At 37.4% G+C, this 21,839-nt stretch overlaps 1 protein-coding gene across 1 annotated transcript in view; it reads right to left on the bottom strand.

Annotated features, from left to right (window-relative positions):
* Window positions 1-21,839, bottom strand: part of LOC115430956 (calcium-binding protein 8) — a 222,416-nt gene that overhangs the window by 177,034 nt on the left and 23,543 nt on the right. Inside the window, exon 2 of the mRNA XM_030151161.1 lies at window positions 1,314-1,435. Within this exon, the coding sequence (XP_030007021.1) occupies window positions 1,314-1,435 (122 nt within the window). The remainder of the gene's footprint in view (window positions 1-1,313; window positions 1,436-21,839) is intronic.

Below are 21,839 nucleotides of genomic sequence, written 5' to 3'. Positions count from 1 at the left end.
TCACGCAGCTCCATCTTCTTATACAGTGGATTTCTGCTCCAATCATATAGATGCAATGTCATCAAAATAATATTGAAGAAGTTACTGACCCTTAAAGACCTATAAAATATTTTAGTGGTGACTTCCAAATGAACTTTTCTCTATATTGAACCTTTCCTCAGTGATGTTCCACCATTTATTATTTAATTTTCTGCATTTTTCAGTGAAAATCAGGTGTTTTCCCATATTTAATTCATTCATCTTGTACATGTTCATAAAAGCTCAGACTAAATTCACAGGTTATGTCAGAAAAAAGAAAACACAGCTAGTCGCTTCTGGACCCACTGACACAACAAACAACAAATACATTCAAGGCCAGGAAATAGACCAAGCCATTTCCATTTATATCAAACTGCATGAAGATTTAGGGAGACAGACACAAACCAATCTGAATTTCAAGACAGGACACTAAGAAATAAGATCTTAAATGTAGATGTTTGAAAGATTTTAACCCATAAAGATCTACAGTTATTTTTGTGGTGACTTTCAAATGAATTTTTCTGTACATTTAACCATTCCTAAGTGTTTTATCACCATTTACTGTAAAATTACCTTCGGCATTTTGCAGTGTTGTGTGTAAATCAGGTATTTTCCTATATTTAATTCACTGATAATGTAGATTTTCATAAAAGCTCAGAGTAAATCCACTGGTTATTATATCAGAACAGAGAAAAGTGAAAAAAAGTGACTTTTTAGCAAAATATACCATTAATTTAACATAAAAACAAGTGTTTGAAATCACTGTCATTGATCCAACTCCATGGGTTTTACTGGTGAATCAATGTTGTTGAAGATGACTGTGTTTCCATGGTAACTACGGAGCCTCTGAACGTCCAAATGGGTCATATCTGATGACCATGAAAAGATGACAAACTATATTATTATTGAAAAGTGTGGTTGAAAACATATTCATCATTAGAGATCAGCAGATGCTTTTGCTCACTGGTGTATATGTGGATCTTTATGGGTTAAACAAATCACATTTATGAGTTAAAGTCATCATCAGGAGTCACCTTTATGCGATCTGACTTAGTTAAATTCACTTAGATTTGACTTAATAGTACAAAACCCATGGCCAAGAAACCTTCCGTAATGCTGCTTCTCCTTAAAATTTACAGCAGCAACACACGGTAATATTAAAAAATCATCGGCTCATTTGATTTGTAATAAAGGTAGCCGATGATTAAGGGTCTGGAGAAGCAACAGCAGCCAAATGACTATAAATGGACATTAAGAATGAGACAGGACAGCAGCCAGACAAAGACGAGTCTCACCGTCCAGTTCCTCCACTGAGATGCTGGCCAGTACATCGCTGTCGCTGTCCGACAGTGAGCGGCTCAGGTAGTTCCCCTTGTAGAGCAGACCTGCCGTCACATGGTGGAACGGCATCTTCTCCCTGACGGACAAACATTTACAGCAAAATCAGCCACGTTCATTCTGAGCAAAAACAAACAGCTTCACTAATTTACAGTCACGGAAAAACCTATTAGACCATCAAAAGTCATCAAAAACAATGGTTATGCAATCCAGTACTAACTCATCTGTGTATCATGTAGAGCCCGACCGATGTGGGATTTTTGGGGCCGATGCTGATACCGATATTGGGGGCTAAAAAAAGCAGATATCCAATATATCGGCCGATATCCGATATTGGCCGATAACCGATATATTGGCCGATATATGAAATAAGAACACTGATCTACACAGGATATAATAGTCTTATATTAGATAATTGTGGACAGGTGGATAAACAGTTGCATAAATCTTTGTTTATCTCACAAAGATAATTTACACAACGTTCAAATGCAAACTATGCAATCACAAAAATAATTAGAGCAAAAAATATGACTGACCACACAATTCTGTTTTCACTCACAAATTTTGATGCATCTGCCTCACAGCACTAAAACTTCTTATGTGGACTAAGGACTAAACTGAGCATGTGCAGAGTGAATTAGGTGAGTCCTAAATTGTTCCTGATTGGAGCAACTGCAAGAGTTACAACTGACCTGTGTTACAACTGTCCCCAGTCTCCCCTACACTAATAATACCCAGGCCTGCTGGCAGAATGAAACAGTGAGGTAGACAGGAAGTGCATGGACATGGGTGTGTGTGGGGGGGTGAGTACTTCATAAGACAGGGGGGGGGGGGCGTGATTTTTGCCAGGGTGGGGGGTCGGAGTGGGGGGGGGAGGGGATAAGCAATCCATCCTTGTCAGAGCACGCGAGTGGGGGGCGGGGGGGTGTAGCTCCATGATTATGTGGGGGGGGGGGGGGGGGGGGGGGGGGGGGGGGGGGGGGGTGATGGCATCATTGTCCGAGCAGGAGTGAAAGTGAAACTAACTCACTTTAAAGTTCCTCTTATTCTCCAGGCAGCGCGCACACACACACACACACACACACACACACACACACACACACACACACACAGGAGCAGCAAGCGACAGAATCTCCCCGCAGCAAAAAAGTTAATATATCAGCTACATTAGCTACATATTGGCCGATGTTGATTAATTGGTGATACGCTATAATCGGCCGGCCGATTAATCGGTCGGGCTCTAGTATCATGTGACTAAAACAGACCAAAAAGAAAACATGGAATGCCTAAAAGCACTGTTTTTGTCAGTACAATGCCATAGATATTGATGTAAGAACTGAAATGATTTTGGTTATTATCAAGAAAACATGGAAAATGGATAGATATCAGCTGTGAAATTAAACTACTGTGAGCTATTTTTGTTGTTATCATATTTGTCCAAACAAATGTAACTGTAGTTGTAACAGGCATTAAAATGAACAAGAAATTGAAGAAAACAAGGGGGGTCTAATAATTTTTTCCGCGACTGTAAAATTAATCCTTTACAGGGCAAATGAGGAAATAAGGATGTTTGGAGCTTGTGAATGTTAGCATCTTAGGCTACGTTCAGACAGCAGGTCTTGAAGCACAATTCAGATTTTTTTGGTTGCATTGCAAAATATCAGATACGTATCGGAATTAGGACCACATATGAAAATGGCCTAGGTCAGATTTGAAAAAATGGGATTTGTGCTGTTCAATCTGTCTTTAACAGATCAGATACAGGTCACATATGGGCGAAAAAATCAGATTTGGGCCACATTTGCCTGCCGTCTGAACATAGCCATAGATAATTAGTGCACACTACATCTGCTTAAGCCTTTATAGGGCACTCACTGAAATACTCTGAAATTCAACCTTTCAAACCTGGTGTGTTATTGGAGGACATAACAAGACTGTATTACTTTTGTGAATTCTTTTAAAATGTTTTGTTGTCATGTAGAAAATCAGGTCAATAAAGTTACCATATTTGGTTCCTTCCCCATAAGTGGCAAAAAAAAAAAAAAAAGAACATGTGTTTTAGAACATTAGAACATCACTTTTGGAACATTAGACCATCACAAGTGCTGGCTCATGATCCCTTTGAACATCATTCCTTACATTAGTACCATTACTTTATGGTACCGAACAAAGCAGGTACAGACCCTGTAGACCACATTGGACCTGAGATGGTTGCCTCACTGCCCTCACTGTAACTGGTCACGTAATGTATGCGGAAATGACCAAAAACAGTCACTTGCCCAATAAAGGGTTAATGTTTTTCCCGGTGGAGGAAACCCCCCTGTGCAGCATTTCATAATCATTCCATCATCGCTTTGGAGAAAAGAAAAAAAAACTCTTCAAATTAGTTCTTTACAACAAATATAATTCCAAGATTTGCCCTTTTAATTAAAGTTAAAATTAAGCCAAGTAATAAATGAGTAGAAAAGTGAACACCTAATCATGTATGACGAGCCGGTGTGCCCATTTGTGATATTGGTGAAGCTAAAACAAATTAACGTCCAAGGGGCAGCGTCAACGAGATTCATAAACGAAGCAGAACTCATTGACTAAATGGGAAGTCACGCAGCGATGGGGGGTGGGGGGGTGTTCCAGGACGACCGCAGACTGCGTGTGTGTGCGCTATATGTGCAAATGTGACTCAGGCAATTAATTATTCAATAAATTGAAGCCCAAGGGCACGGCAGGAAAATAAGAGCACATACAGAGGGGAGATTCGCAGACTTCTTCCTTCGCTCTAATTGGATTTGGTCTCGATGAGCACTTTGAGGAGATGCTTTTGAGACAGAAAGGATGTTGGAAATGGGATGAGGTATTACACTAAACCTTTTAGTCCATTTCACCACTCAAACAAAAGGTGTAACAGCAGCAGCTTAACGTCGAAGCTAATGCACAGGTATCTTAACAGACGGTCCAAACCCCACCCCCCCACACCCAAATTTAAAGGGTTTCCAGTTCACCTTCTAATAGGTGCTCTGTCTGCTCCAAGAGAAGTCGGATATTTGTCAAAACACTACATTTAGATGAGTGATTCTCAAGTGGTGGGGCACAACCAAAAAGTGGGTCGCAAACCTGTTCTCAGTGGGTCGGGGGCCTTTAACCCATAAAGACCCAAACATCCATCACTGACCAAAACCATCTACTGATCTAACCTGTTAAATACCTGTTGATCCACTAATCCTATAAATACATGTAAATAATTGGTGTAAAATACAGTTACTCATCTTTTCATGGTCATCAGATATGACCCATTTGGACGTTCAGAGGCTCCATAGTTACCATGGAAAAATAAGATAAATTGTAATGAATGAATAAATGAACCTTTCATCAGCAAAAAATAATAATTATTATTAATAATAATAATAATAATAATAATAATAGATTGGATTTATATAACACTTTTCTAGACATCCAAAGCGTTTTACATTATTGACCCATTATTCATTCGCTCTCACATTCTCCCTCTGGTGGTGGTAAACTACATCTGTATCCACAGTTGCCCTGGGGCAGACTGACAGAAGTGTGGCTGCCAATTTGCGCCTACGGCCCCTCTGACCACCACCAAACATTCATACACCAGTGTGGGTGGCACTGGAGGCAGGGAGGGTGAAGTGTCTTGCCCAAGGACACAACGGACTGACTGGGACAGAGCGGGATTCAAACCGCCAACCCTTCGGTTATTGGACGACCCGCTCTACCACCTGAGCCACAGCTGCTCAGCTACTGCATGACTTAAATAAACTTATCTCAAATAATATAAAATGTTCTTAAAATGTTACCAAAGCTCAAACAAGATGACAGACAATAATTATAATGTAAAAAATTAAATATTGAAATGAAATAAGGTCAGGAGTGTCAATTTTATCATATGGATGTATTTATTGTGTAATATATTTCAGCATTAATTCTCATTATTTATTTTGTATTCAGTACATGACAACTTATTTAATGTATTTTCCCCAAAAAATTTCAAGTACCCCTGGGGGTACACATACCCCACTTTGGGAACCCCTGCATTAATCCTATCAATACATGTAAATAATAGGCATAAAATACAGTTTGTCATTTTTTCATGGTCATCAGATATGACCCATTTGGACGTTTAGAGGCTCCATAGTTACCATGGAAACACTGTCATCTTCTAAAACATTGTTTCACCAGTAAAACCCATGGAGTTGGATCAATGACAGTGGATGGACACACTGGGTTTATGTTCAGTTAATGATAGATTTGACTGAAAAAGTCTTCAGGTCTTCAGTTTTCTCTGTTTTTTATATAATAACCAACTTCAATCTGACCTTTTATGAACATTTTCATGATCAGTGAATTAAATACAGGAAGATACCTGATTTATACTGATAAAATGCAGAATACAGATCATAATATTAGAATAAATGGAGATAATACACTTAGGAAGGGTTAGATATAGAGAAAATTTAATTATGGAACTGACATAAAAGTAGTGCTGGGTCGTTGTGGGTTAAGAAACAAATCCTGTGTTTCAAAATCTTCCCAAGTGTATTTTTCTCATTTCTAGTCAAAATATCTCATCACACTTAAAATAAGACATAATCACCTAAAGTGTAACTTTTCAGTGAGATAAAAGAACTTATTTTTAGACAATAGATCTTGAAAATTGTATTTCAAGAAATCTCACCAAGATTATTCTCACTTGTTCCATTGACAGATTTTTTTTTACTTAATCCAAGCAAAAAAATCTTGTATTAATGTTTGGGGTTTTTTTTTTTGTTTTTTTGTTTTTTACTTGTTTATAGAGGAGCATTTTTTTTTTCCATTGAAAGCCCTTAAATGGCAAATGTCTAACCAAGCTAACATTCTCAGACCAGCGTATGCCAGGAATAATTTAATGAAACAGACCAATAAGACAAACGTTGTATCGCTAAGCTAAAACTAAGCAGATCCAACCGTACAAGTATTATTTCTCTACCACAACTAGACAAAGAAGAGCAAAAATAAAGGTCACATTATGCAGATTTTGTTTTTAATGTAGAAAAACACCTGCATTAGTGTGGACAGGGGATTAATATCAGCCAGCCTGACTTCTAAGATCGTCCTTTTGAGTCCATTTATTGAACAAAACATCATTTTATTCATGATAAACAGCTTTACTAGTGTTGAAATTAAGTTTCACTAAAAAGCCAAATCATATCAGGTGATTTGGATACATAAAAGTTCACAGGTACTTTATTACAATAACTACCTTGTTAGCTATGTTAGCATTAGCATTAATTTGGTATTGCATTATATAGTTGCTAGCTTGCGAATTAGCCTAGTAGGCATTAACTACTGTATTTCTAATTACAAAAAAAAAAAAAAAAAAACCAAACCTGTTACTATTAAACTGAACTGTAAGTCTTAATATTTATCAAGTTGTTGGAATTACATGGTGGAAAATAGCATCACAGTGTTAGCAGTGTGGTCTGTTTTCAGTAAATTAGCATTAGCTCATGCTTTTACAGCTCCAGTAGACCTGCTATGATCGCTACTGCTTTGAAAAATAATACGGCCGTGCAGATAAAATTCAAACCCCAAGCTTTAAAACCACAGAACGGCAGGTGGCATTAAGGCGATGGCGTCCAATTTATTTATAGTCCATGAGTTTAAGTGTAAGTCACATCTGTGATGGGTCCGATGAGGCTCACAATTACAGGAGCTATAATAACAACCTCAACATTTTATGATGATGCATCTAAAAGTGCTGCATGCTCTGGAGACATGAAATACTGAGGGTGTTTAATGAGATGCAGCGCTGTTGCATGCTCTGTCCATTCTCTGGAGCTGCATCCAGAGGTAAATTAAACTTCCTCGAGCGTGAACGTACAGGATACGGTGGCACTTTGTTCGCAAATTTAACAGGAGTGTGTTCTTTAAAGATTAAAACAAGAGTAATGATATTGTTGCGTCTGTTTCTGCTTGTTTTTTGAACAATTACAAACCACACTTTACATTTACAGGATAAATCATTACTGCGCTACTGCTTTGTAATAAATGTACTAATGCTGCGTTCCAGGTCGGTTTCTGAGCCCGTAAGTCACAACTTTGTAACGTTCCAGGAAAGTCACGCCAAACTGCCTGAGCACAAGGAATTGTGGGAGCTAGATGTAAACAAACCAGCATGGTGGACCGTACGTTATGCTTATTTACAATCATTTCTATCGCCAAAGGTGCTTGTTGTTTGCTTATTTGAGGAAAACAGGAGGAAAAACGGCACATAAGGCAAGAGAAGCTGTTCTACCTTTTAATTTATGTTATTTGTATATTTGGATACGTATATCGGCTAAAATTTGCTTAGAGGTCTTATTTCTGTCTTTGTGCATACGAAATCAATATAAGTGAATCCCCAAAGGAACTTTGTGTTGGTAAAATGCAAGTTATGCAAATTTACAGGATTTCAGTTCTGTTCATGTTGATGCTCATATGAACTATGTTTTCAGGTCAAAAACGTCCAGTTTCATCACAATTAATGCTATATTTTCATGTCACAAATGGCCAAGTTATATTTGAACTGAATTTACCTGAAAAACAAATATTCTATTCTTTTAGATTCCCCAGTTTTTCTTACCAGATTCTATCCTACATATCACATGTTTTATTTTTACAGGTTGTAATATGGAGTATGGTGCTGATCCATCCTGCTTATGTTACACCAGTACATACATGAAGAATGACACACGTCACTTTTTAAATCAACAGTTTTCTAATAATAAGCATTTTTATAAAGAAATAACAATTCTATATTGTTATTTCCTCTTTAGTATGATGATAAACTATACAATAAATAATTCTGATCCTAGTTTTTGCACAGGGATCATTAGTGTAAACGGTGACATGGCTGCAGAGCATCAGTATGATGGGATCTGTAACAACCATGTCACATCCGTCCACTGACACATTTTGTGTTTTTGTGTCAGCTGTTATTGTTTTAGATCCACAATACTAACATTTATGAATAAGAGGAGAATTAGCCATAGTAAGTATATAAGTTTATTACTAATAAAGTACTGGTACTGACCAGAGCATCATGGGTAATGTCACGTCCGTCCACCAGCAAAAGTTTTCACATACACGTGCTATTCCAAATCCAATAATTCTGAAAATAGAGCTTCCACTGTCAAATAATATCAGTAGACTGTACACAAATGTATTAGCCTTATTTCAACACAGTTCTATGCATTTCTGACAACGTTTTTTTTTTTTTTTTTTGACAAAAACGGCCACTCATTTGACCCCCTAAGTAAATTTTAGCCAATTTGGTATTAATTTATTCTTGCACTCAATGGACTGAAAACTAGCTAATGCTAGAGTAGCTGTTGATTATGCACAACATTTGCGGATAAATAATATCAGGGCAATACCTTGTTTTAATAAACAATCTGCATAAACACCACATCCATATGGGGGACACCACTGCTACGTGATGTCAGAACTCAGAACTGGAAGTGCATCGATCTAGTGTGAGTTCACGGGTGGGAAGTCACAGGTTTGACTGCCATTCCAATGCATTTTCACAGTAGAAGGTTGGAAAAACATGACTTACGAGTTGCCTGGAATGCAGCATTAATGTAATATTAGTATGTACAGGGTGGGGAAGCAAAATTTACAATATTTTGAGGCAGGGATTGAAAGACAGTGTATGACCAATTAGTTTATTGAAAGTCATGAGAATTTATTTGCCACAAGAAAATGGACATAATAGAAAATGTTTTTATTCTATGTGTCCTCCTTCTTTCTCAATAACTGCCTTCACACGCTTCCTGAAACTTGCGCAAGTGTTCCTCAAATATTCAGGTGACAACTTCTCCCATTCTTCTTTAATAGTATCTTCCAGACTTTCTGGTAATAGTTTTGCTCATAGTCATTCTCTTCTTTCCATTATAAACAGTCTTTATGGACACTCCAACTATTTTTGAAATCTCCTTTGGTGTGACGAGTGCATTCAGCAAATCACACACTCTTTGACGTTTACTTTCCTGATTACTCATATGGGCAAAAGTTTCTGAAAAGGTATGGATAATAGTGTTAGGTATGATTATGACATCAATATATGTTTGGTTTCAAAACAATTGACGTAGTGCCTGCTGAGAAAAAACAACTAAATGTTCATTGTAAATTTTGCTTCCCCACCCTGTATAAGTTCATTAATTATTTGTTGGTTGACCTTGTTGATTGATTAACAATTTTTTAATTAATTAAAAACAGAGAAAATTTTGGAGTTGACATTATTTATCAGTCCTTATCCTATTATTTGTATCATTTTACTGGTCCGGCCCACTTTAGATCATGTTAGGTTGTATGTGGCCCCTGAACTGAAATGAGTTTGACACTCCTGCTTTACTGGTTCCATGTGAACGCACCGCATTTATTTAGTTCATTTCCACATGTACTAGTCCTGTACAAACTTCAGAGTTCAGTTAAACAATTTTCCGGTTTCTAAAAAGGTGAACGATCATTGATTTCAGCTCATTTCAGACATGTCTAATGTGATCTGTCATGGAAGGAGGCAGCAGGCGTATCCGTTTATCACCTAAGACTGAGCCCATCATCTGTGGTTTAAACGGATGCTTTTCCACAAATGTTCAATCATTTCTGAACCATGAATCCACACACAGGCTTCAGCTAAATAAACTGTGGAGTTCCTCAGGGAGGTCACAATGAACACGTCCACTTTGGTTTATAGAAGCTGTTTTTTCCTTCAAACCTGCGTTTTTAGAGTCGTACATTCTGGACCTGGATCTAAATACAGACAAGTACACATGTGGACACTAGGACTTCAAACAACTCATATAAAACCTACAGTGACACAATCTGTCTCATATCAAACATCTCCTCCCCTCCTTTCCTGTATCCTCCATCCCCTCCTACCTCCTCCTTTCCTCTCCTCTCCTCCTTCCTCCCCTCCTTTCTTCACCTGCTACCACCTCCCCTTGCCTCCTCCCACCCTCTCCTACCTCCTCCTTTCAGCTCCTACCTCCTCCCTTAGTCTCCTCTCCTCTTCTGCCTCCTGCCTCATTTCCCTTGCCTCCTATCTCCTCCCTTCACCTCCTTCCTTCTCCCTTCATCTCCTCTCCTCCTCTCCTGCCTCCTTCTTCCTCCCCTCCTTTCTTCACCTCCTATCTTCATCTCCTCTCCTCTTCTACCTCCTCCCTCCTTCCTTCACCTCCTACCTTCATCTCCTCTCCTACCTCCTCCCTTTGCCTCCTATCTCCTCCCCTCCCCTCCTACCTCCTCCCTTCATTGCCTCTCCTCGTCTCCATCCTCCTCCCATCACCTCCTGCCTCTTCCCCTCCTCTCCTACCTCCTCTCCTGCTTCCTTCCCCTTCCCTTCCTTTCTTCACCTCCTACTTTCATCTCCTCTCCTACCTCCTCCCCTTGCCTCGTATCTCCTCCCTTCACCTCCTTCCTTCTCCCTTCATCTCCTCTCCTCCCTCCTTCCTCCTCCCCTCCTTCCTTCACCTCCTCTCCTCTCCTCCCCTCACCTCCTATCTTCTCCCTTTGTCTCCTATCTCCTCACCTCCCCTCCTACCTCCTCCTTTCATCTCCTCTCCTTGTCTCCTTCCTCCTCCCCTCCTCTCCTACCTCCTTCCCCCTCCCCTACTTTCTTCACCTCCTACCTTCATCTCCTATCCTACCATCCTCCCTTCACCTCCCCCCTCCTCTCCTGCCTCCTTTCCCCTCCCCTCCTTTCTTCACCTCCGACCTTCATCTCCTCTCCTCCCCTACCTCCTCCCTTTGCCTCCTATCTCCTTCCCTCCCCTCCTACCTCCTCCCTTCATTTCCTCTCCTCCTCTCCTGCCTCCTCCCCTCCTTTCTTACCTCCTACCTTCATCTCCTCTCCTCCCTTCACCCCCCCTTTCCTCCTCTCCTACCTCCTTCCCCCTCCCCTCCTTTCTTCACCTCCTACTTCCCCCTTCACCTCCTTCCTCCTCCCTTCACCTCCTACCTCCTCCTCCTCCCTCCTCAGATTATAATCACTGTAAATCATTACATACATCCACACTTCCATCCAGATCATAACTAGAGGTGAAATAATCTAATTAACATTATTTTGCCGTTGCCTGCGACCGTATAAAGTATTCAACAGTTACTCCGGCTCCAACTTCACTCTTCAATGATCATATTTCTCTGGTTTGAAACCGATCATCCAACTGAACCGCAGTCCGTGCATCTTTCTTGTTTGTCATTTTAATAAGAAATGCATAACAGGACGTCTGCAGCTACGCCTAAAGCTCTTTTATGACCAGCTTTCTTATGTCAGGATTTTTCATTCCCCATTCATCAATTATTCAGTCATCTTTCAGCTGTCATTGTGAATATTACCATCATCCCTCTTGTCCGCTCTTTCAGCATTAGAGTCATGAGCCAACCCGTCCGTCGACAGGTGTGTACGATCCGGAGTCTCCGCCGTCGAAGCCAACATGAAGAAATATCAATCTGAAGCGATTTGCCATGCAGGGACACAATTTACATACATTTCATTACAGTAAATTGTTGAGCAGCGCACTGGGCTTTCAGTGTTAAATAAATCAATGACGCGAACGGGAAACGTTATGAAAGCAAAGAGTGGAGAAAGAAAAGACCTGCAGAGGCTTTCAGTTGGTAAAGTTGGACTTAAAGCTGAATGCTGATGTCAGCTTGCTAGTATGTGCATAACGACAATGCTTTTATGCTTTACTCAGCATTTCAATACAGCTAATCATATGACGTACAACAGAATCAGGAGACAGAACCTGACAGCCGGATGGACCGGATCCTGGAGGGGAAATGAGGTTTTATGTCCACCAGAGGTTTATGAAAGGTGAAGTTTAAGGGCCGGCCAAGTTCAATTTTACAACGATGATGGAAAGAATATTAGATTGACCCAAAAACTGTTCGACAACCACACCATGAAGCCCATTTAGTAGCTGTTGTCCTCTAAAAAAAAGTCTTAAAAGTCAAGGAAAACAAAGTTCAAGCCACAAATGTTGAGTAATGTGTAAAACAATAAAGCAATTTAGTGGTTAGAGCTTTTCCAGGCATTGTTTTTGCAGCTTTTATCAGTTTTAAACCCATGCATATGCTGATTAATTGGGTCGATTAAATGTTATTTTGAGATAAATCTGGGTCCAGTAGCAAAAAAATAAATAAATAAATAAAAAAATTCTCACAGAAAAAACAAGAAGCAGCAGCTTTCTTAACACTTTCACTTTAAACTACAGGTGTCAAACATGCAGCCCATGGACCAAAACCGGCCCACCAAAGGTTCCAATACGGCCCACGCCATGATTTTATGAAGAGCAAAAATTACACTCAAGATATGAACAGTAAAGGGTGTTGAACCTGATTTAGTTCAGGGGCCACATTCAGCCCAATGTGATCGAAAGTAAAACAAGTGGTTCCAGGCACAACAAACCCCACCCCTCACACATATTATATCTTATTTTGGCATCGATCCAGCTGATGACAGCATATCAACTGCCTCTATACATGTGCCAAGTTTGAAGTAAATGGAAACAAAATTAATGTTTTTATGGACATTTGAAATTTCTCCCATTATAAGTAAATGGGAGGAAAAAAAATAAGATTTTAAAAATTCCTAAAAAATTTTAACTTTGACCAACTTTTCCCAAAATGTAATCAGATCTATTCTGGGTCACTGGAAATCTATTAACCCCATTTGGTATGAATTCAACCAATAGTTTTGCTGCCAAAGTGTTAACAAATAAACAAAACAAACAAACCAAACCAAAAACAATAGCCCTTGCTTCCCCTTCAGGGGGCAGGGTAATAACAGCATATTAACCCTTTAAACAATAAAATGTGATATATACAGGGTGGGGAAGCAAAATTAACAATGAACATTTAGTTGTTTTTTCTCAGCAGGCACTACGTCAATTGTTTTGAAACCAAACATATATTGATGTCATAATCATACCTAACACTATTATCCATACCTTTTCACAAACTTTTGCCCATATGAGTAATCAGGAAAGCAAACGTCAAAGAGTGTGTGATTTGCTGAATGCACTCGTCACACCAAAGGAGATTTCAAAAATAGTTGGAGTGTCCATAAAGACTGTTTATAATGGAAAGAAGAGAATGACTATGAGCAAAACTATTACCAGAAAGTCTGGAAGATACTATTAAAGAAGAATGGGAGAAGTTGTCACCCGAATATTTGAGGAACACTTGCGCAAGTTTCAGGAAGCGTGTGAAGGCAGTTATTGAGAAAGAAGGAGGACACATAGAATAAAAACATTTTCTATTATGTACATTTTCTTGTGGCAAATAAATTCTCATGACTTTCAATAAACTAATTGGTCATACACTGTCTTTCAATCCCTGCCTCAAAATATTGTAAATTTTGCTTCCCCACCCTGTATAGCTTATTTTGGCATCAATCCAGCTGATGTCAGCATATCAACTGCCTCTATACATGTGCCACGTTTAAAATAAATGGAAACAAAATTGATGTTTTTATGGACATTTGAAGTTTCTCCCATTATAAGTAAATGGGAGGGGAAAAAATAAGATTTTAAAAATTCCTAAAAAATCTCAACTTTGACCAACTTTTCCCAAAATGTAATCAGATCTATTCTGGGTCACTGGAAATCTATTAACCCCATTTGGTATGAATTCAACCTATAGTTTTGCTGCCAAAGTGTTAACAAATAAACAAACCAATCCAAAAACAATAGCCCTTGCTTCCCCTTCAGGGGGCAGGGTAATAATAGCATATTAACTCTTTAAACAATAAAATGTGATATATATTATAATTTTAACAATATTCTGGCTGTTACTGATTTGTAAGTTGTGTTAATAATACCACACACATAATATTGCAGAAATGATTCTTATTTTAATTCCAAATTTCAAGAATATTCTGCCTGTTACCAAATGTTTGTGTAACACTGTGTGTATGTACATGTACAAAATACGAAGTTGACACATATTATTGTTCAAATTACTCTTTTTCTTAAGAAATTTAATTTTTTTTCAGGTTATTTTACATCTTTTTTGTGGATAATTTATTTTCTACTCTACATTAAATTACCATTAATTTGGTTGGTTATGTTTTCTGTTTTGTTTTTTGTTTTTTGTGTGTAGTTTCAATTCTTTATGTTTTTGATTGTTTGGTTGTTTGCATTTTTGTTTTTTTCTTTTTCCTATACTGAACACTGGGTAGCTTAATTTGTTATGTAGGATAGGTATTAACCCTTTCATGCATGATTTATGAGAACCTTCATCAAGATTTTTTTTTCCTGAGTGTTTTCATTCCTCTTTAGACATGAAAAAAAAAAACAAAAAAAAAAACAATGTGATTTAATTTTTTTCATCAACCTATTTTTCATGGAGTTACAAAATGTCCATACAGCTGGACACCATGTGCTGAATTTTAAAGGCAAAGAAATATGTATTTACTGATATACTGTGTGAAAACTATTAAATAAAAACATTTTAATGCTGCTAATTTGATGTTTTCTCACATTTTAATATACTTTAATGCTAGTTATTAGTTACTTCATGGAGATAATGTACAAAAAAAAAAGCTTAAAAAAAAAAACAACAACAACAAAAACCCCTGTTAATTACAGTCTAATAACAATTTGCATTTTTTTTGCACTTCAACATGTTAGTGCAGATCAGGTTTATCTAGAACAGCAAAGTTACAGTAATGGTATGAATGTCAGTGTATGGGATGATGCATAAGTGTCCACTGTGTTGGCTGATATGGAACTAAAACAACAAAACCCAAGAATATACGAGAGAACAGCTGGAGAAGAACTGTCCACTGGAGTGACCAGTATGCATGAAAGGGTTAATATAAGCATTATGCCTCTGTCTGTGCCTTTTCAGTCACTAACCTGTTGGTAATGTTTGGAATGTTGACAGTGGTTGTACTATGTAATGGTACTGAATAAAGAATGTCATCATCATCATCATCATCATCAAATAGTTCATAGTTCGTAAATGTAAATATTTTCATAATTTAAATGTTTTTATTGCACTAAACACAGACAAAAACTTGCAGTTGTCATTATTTCTAGGTTATTATACTATTATTTTACTGGTCCGACCCACTTGAGATCAAATTGGGCTGAAAGAACCTAAACCCTGAACTAAATTGAGTTAGACAGCCCTGCTCTAATCTACGTCATGAGACACAACAGAAACACTCTAACTTGACTTTCACTGCAGTTTTATACTTCTAATCTTTGTGAACTGATGGCTCCTACGTTGCCCTTGTAGAGGTTTGTGAGATGTCATAAATCATCATCCGCCCCTTAAATTCAGATTCCCACTGAACGCTGTATTTCAGCAGTTTCTACTCTGAAGATGAATGCGACAAAACTTCAAATGTCAAACTCTGCACAGTCAAAGTCAGAGATTACAGCGAAGGAACACTGAAAAATACTTGGTTTTGAATGGAAAATAAATAAAATAAGTGCAACATGGAGATAATGTTAAATAAATGTCAATCTGATGTGTAATATAGAACATTTATATATATTTGTGTGAAGTTCATATCAGAGCCTGTCGTGTTGATATTAGCAGTAGGATTTTTAATGGTGACTCTACAATAAGTATCATGATATAGTTGTTTTGATCCAATCAGCCATAATAATCTGACACTGACTAGTATTAATGTTAATTCTCTTATTCCAACAGGACCTGTCAGTGGGTGGATATATGAGGCAGCAGAACCCTCAAGTCCTGAAAGCTGTGAAATAATTTTTTTTTTTTTTTCATGGAGTTACAAAAACGTTCATGCATTTAATTTTTGCAGTAAAGAAACATGTTTAAAACCCAATATCAGAAATTGATATGAAAACAATGAAATAAAATCTGATGTTTTCTCACATTTTAACATATTCTAATGCTAATTATTACTCGTTTCATGGAGATAATGTGCAAAAAAAAAAACAACAACTTTTTTTTCTAACAAATAACAATTGATGTACACTGAAACATGTTAGTGCAGATCAGGTTTATCAAGAACAGCAAAGTTACAGTAATGGTATGAATTACAGTGTATGCAGTGGATGATGCATAAGTGTTCACTGTGTTGGCTGATATGGAACTAAAACAACAAAATCCATGAATATAAGAGAACAGCTGGAGAAGAACTGTCCACTGTAGTGACCAGTATGCATGAAAGGGTTAAAGATGTTTTTGACCCTTGTTCCAACAGAAACGTCACATACATACAGATGTGTGAATCTGTGAGATCATCTATATCAGGGGCGTCAAACTCATTTTGGTTCATGAGTGGGCCAGACCAGTAAAATAATGACTTAATAACCTATAAATAATGACAAATCCAAGTTTTTATTTTCGTTTTAGTACAAAAAACCCCCAATTAAATTATGAAAATATTTACATATTACAGAAAAGATGTGAATAACCTGAAAAAACAGAAATTTCATTTGAAAAATTGGTGCAATTTTAACAATATTATGCCTCAACTTTATTATTCATACATGTACATTACACACAATGTTACATAAACATTTGGTAAGAGGCAGAATATTGTTAAAATTTTGGAGTTTGGAACAAAAATTTGAACAACTTCTACAATATTCCATCTCTTATTATTATTAACACAACTCCAGATCACATTGGATCCATAAATGCACAAAACATTCAGTGACAGGCAGAATATTGTTAAAACTGCACATTTTGGATTGTTCATTTTTGTTTTTATTCATGTATTTATTTGCTTTTATTGTGAAACAACAGTCTTGTAAATGTAAATATTTTCATAGTGTAATGTTATTTTTTTCACTTACATTTTTTTCCACATAATTTTTCACAAAGAAAATTTGTAGTTGTCATTTATGGGTTATTGTGTTGTTAGTTTTACTGTAGATCCCATTGGTCTGTATGTGGAACCTGAACCAAAATGATTCGGACAACTTTGACTGTTCAGGTTAATTTTTGCACTTTCATCCCGCGGGCCGGAATGGAACCTTTGGCGGGCCAGATTTGGCCCCCAGGCCGCATGTTTGACACCTGTGATCTATATGAATCCTCCCTGTTCTTACTAAACTGAAAAAATGGGATTATGCAGTATTTCAACTATAATGACCATCTCAGCAAAGCCCATTAAAAAACCCTTATCACTCAACAAGCAATTTTCCGGCACTTGAAGGACGAAACAGAACAGCAGATGTGTGTGAAATCTCCGAGAGCGCTGAACAGGAGCTTTTACTGCTACATTACCCCACAGTACCTCATAAGGACCCTTATGCATGTGTATTAATGCATAATAAGAAGTGCAGACGTGGTGCTTGAAACAGTACAACACCTGAATCTGCAGCCTCTCAAAGACAGTACAGAGCTGAGCAGTTAAACGCCTCCAGCGCCTTCCGACTTGATTAAAGTGATCAAGGTCTGGAGCGAACGAAGCGCTTTGCCCTTTCGGAGCAGAAGAACATCCAGTAATCACTTAAACCAGGGGGTGATCACAGACTCGAACAAGAACACTGGTTTTTTTTTCTTCATATTTGCTCATCATGTCACTGTTTCATGAAGACTTTGATGAATCGGCTCAATAGAAGAAGAGCTGGGAATTGTGGGATTTAACCCTTTAGCTCCTGATGCGTCTGTGGTGAGCGTTCTGAATGTATGAGTTATTTTAAATATTCATAGAAATTCAACCGTTTACTCAATAGGAAAATTTTCAAAACGTGCTGATAGAATAGACCTTGGTCTTTCCATAGACATCTGAGCATGCTCAGTGCACCCCCCACTATTGATGGAATGGGGGGGGGGTAAAACACAGAGCAGTGAATGAGACCGACTCGCTATAAAAATAGACGGTTTGGTTTTGTTTTTTTTTTTTTTTAAACACAGTTTTCCTTGCTGTTTGTTGTTTGTACTGTTGTTTAAAGTGTTGTCATGATTTTGCTTTATTTTTTTCGTAACTGTGTTTTCACTGAGTTTTGACCATGATTTGGGCTTTTTGTTACACTTTTTTTTTCCTTGTTGTTTTTACTGTTTGCCGTGTTCTGTTGATTTTCCTTAATTTTTTTACTGGGTTTTTACTGGGTTTTGGCTGTCTAATTCAGTGTTTTTCAACCATGGGGTCACCTGGAATTCAAATGGGGTCGCCTGAAATTTCTACTAATTGATAAAAATAAAAATAAAAATAAAAATTTACTAATAAAAAATATATGGTGAGTTGACAGAGACAATCCCAATCCATAAAAGACATGACAAACTGTCAGTCTGAAACTGAAGCACTGTGGTTCTGTTTATCTGTCAAATGTTCATTGTGGTCAGTTTCAGATGCTGCAGCTCTTTCATAATTCATAGTCTGACTTATTGTTTGTTCAGTATTAATTGTCAGCCTTCGAAATCCAAGCTGGACTGACTGTACATATCCTGACCAAGGAAATAAAATTCTCACTTTGTGCAGTAATCTACACCTGGCTTTACTGCCTCTGTCCATAATAATGTACATTATATAGACTAAATGTCCTCTAAAATTAATATTTATTTGCAACATAGTATCACAAACTATTACATGATCAAAAACAAATTCATTTTAGCAAAAAAAAATCTCAGTTTTGAATGTCTGGGATGTTAAAATGGGGTCACAAGCCAAAAAAGGTTGGGAACCACTGGACTAATTGCTTTTTGGAGTTCAACCAGGTGTCACAAAGCAGCTGGACTGACTTAGAAAAAACAGCCCAAAACAAAAACTACTGGGCCCAAATTCAAATCCTTGTTGTTGTTCAGTGTGTTCCAGTTCACAGTTCACGTTCAACATCCGAAATCTCTTATTGATGTACATTCTGAGTGCCTTATTTAATAAAAACCTGTCAGACTTTAATGCCTCTCTCTGTCTTTTTCTGTTATTCCACCTGTTTTGTGCGGTGGCCCAGAGGTGCAACAGCCCAAAAAATATCCATATATATATATATATTAGGCCTGTAACGGTACACAAAATTTTTGGTTCGGTACGTTTTCGGTTTTCAAAGCCACGGTTCGGTTTTTTTCGGTTCGGTACGGGAAGAAAGAAAACCCCTCAAAATGTCTTTAATACATTTATGAATTTTTTAACATTTTTCCCCCAATTTTTGGACACAATAGAATATAGAAAAACAGGAATAATATAATTCTGCTGCTATAAATCAAATAGAAAATAAAATAAATTATTAATATGACTAAATGTATTTTAAACATTAGTATTGCACTTTTCTCTGACAGGTAGTTTTGAACAAACAAGAAAAATCTAATCACAGTTCTGTCAGTTCACAATCTGCAGAAAAATATCAGCAAAAAAATTCTGCATGAAGTTCAACATCAACAGGAGGGTAAACTGGTATTCTGTTTAAACAAACTGAAGAGCAACATTGACAACAAACTGAACCAAATTATTTATTTTAGGACAGAGAATAAATTGTTTAGGACACTGTGTGTACTTGTGTGTATGTGTGTGTGTGTGTGTGTGTGTGTGTGTGTGTGTGTGTGTGTGTGTGTGTGTGTGTGTTTGAGTGTGCGCGCGCATGGAACGTACGATTTGTCTGGGGGATGGTTTGTTTGTTGTTTTTTTGTTTTGTTTTTTTTGGTCGGAGCCGGGGGGTGGGGGGGTGCGGTCCGGTCCATAACTAACGTAACTAACGCTGGCGTGAAACGAAAGTGAAACTTTATTTTTATATACTGTCAGTGGCCAACTCCGAGTTTTATTCCTCTGTTATACAGCGTGCATGAGAGAGAGAGAGAGAGAGAGAGAGAGAGAGAGAGAGAGAGAGAGAGAGAGCTAGTGTGTTTTAGAACTACCGTAGTTCCTAGGGGCCAAACAACGTCCGTCTTATCTCCGTCTCTTTCCTCGTTGTTGTCTTTCACCGGGACCTGAAGTGATCCAAACTGGACTGGACTGATGGTGGAGGGTCTTCAGTCTCTTCCTTCCAGGTTCACATCATATTTGTTTTTTTTTTTTGTTTTTTTTTTGTTTTTTACCTTATATCAGCTGCTATTTGGTATTTTGGGTCAATGTGCGTGTCCTTTAATATGTCCGTGTGAAACTTGCGCGGATTTAAAGTTCCGCATTAAACGACATCTTTCGTTCCTTTTTCTTTTTGTCAACATACTGTGCCGTTTCGGTACAGCTGTGTGCCGAACCGAACAGGTGTGTACCGAAACGGTTCGGTTCGGTACGTGTACCGTTACAGGCCTAATATATATATAAAAAAAAGAGAACAGCCCAAATAATTATCCACTATAAGAAAAAAAGAGAACAGCTCAAAAAAATTATCCACTATAAGAAAAAAAAGAGAACAGCCCAAAAAATTATCCACTATAAGAAAAAAAAAGAGAACAGCCCCCAAAAATTATCCACTATAAGAAAAAAAAAGAGAACAGCCCCCAAAAATTATCCACTATAAGAAAAAAAAGAGAACAGCCCAAAAAATTATCCACTATAAGAAAAAAAAGGCAATAGCCCAAAAAATTATCCATTATAAGAAAAAAAGAGAAAAAGAGAACAGCCCAAAAAATTATCCACTATAAGAAAAAAAAAGAGAACAGCCCCCAAAAATTATCCACTATAAGAAAAAAAAGAGAACAGACCCCAAAAATTATCCACTATAAGAAAAAAAAAAAGAGAACAGCCCAAAAAATTATCCACTATAAGAAAAAAAAGAGAAAAGCCCAAAAAATTATCCACTATAAGAAAAAAAAGGCAATAGCCCAAAAAATTATCCATTATGAGAAAAAAAGAGAAAAAGAGAACAGCCCAAAAAATTATCCACTACAAGAAAAAAAAAAACAAAAAAAAAAACATCATCCACCTTTTCAGTTTAGGAGGCGCTGTTTACCCGAAAGGTCTCCTGCTTTACAATTAAGGCCACCACAAAAAAAAAAAAAAAAAAGCATAGACTAATGCTAAGGACATAACCCACCGGTAGTGGAGTTCGGTGCGCTAAAAATAAAGTTATTTTTAAAAAATAGCGGATAATTTTTTGGGCTGTTCTCTTTTTTTCTTAGAGTGGATATTTTTGGGGGCTGTTGTCTTTTTTTCTTAGTCGATAATTTTTTGGGTTAGTGGAAAAAATTTGGGTTGTTCTCTTTTTTTTTTTAGTGGATAATTTTTGGGGCTAGTGGATAAATTTTGGGTTGTTCTCTTTTTTTTTCTTACAGTGGATACTTTTTGGGGCTAGTGGAAAAATTTTGGGTTGTTCTCTTTTTTTTTCTTATAGTGGATAATTTTTGGGGCTAGTAGATTATTTTTTGGATTGTTGCACCTCTGGGCCACCGTAGTTTTGACCCTAAAACACAATAAAACAAAAACCACTGAAGAAAAGGAACACAAACACATACTCACTGAAACAGACTCAAATTCACAGCAGCACATTTACCTGAAATAATGCGTCGGGGGTTAAAGGGTGTTTAATACAAAGTCTGGGCTGATAGAAACGACATAGAAATGACTTAAAGCT

The sequence above is a fragment of the Sphaeramia orbicularis genome, chromosome 13 (assembly GCF_902148855.1).
Source record: "Sphaeramia orbicularis chromosome 13, fSphaOr1.1, whole genome shotgun sequence".
NCBI classification, from domain to species: Eukaryota; Metazoa; Chordata; class Actinopteri; order Kurtiformes; family Apogonidae; genus Sphaeramia; species Sphaeramia orbicularis.
Note: the sequence above shows the minus strand (reverse complement) of the source record. Positions and strands in the feature narration are given on the sequence as shown.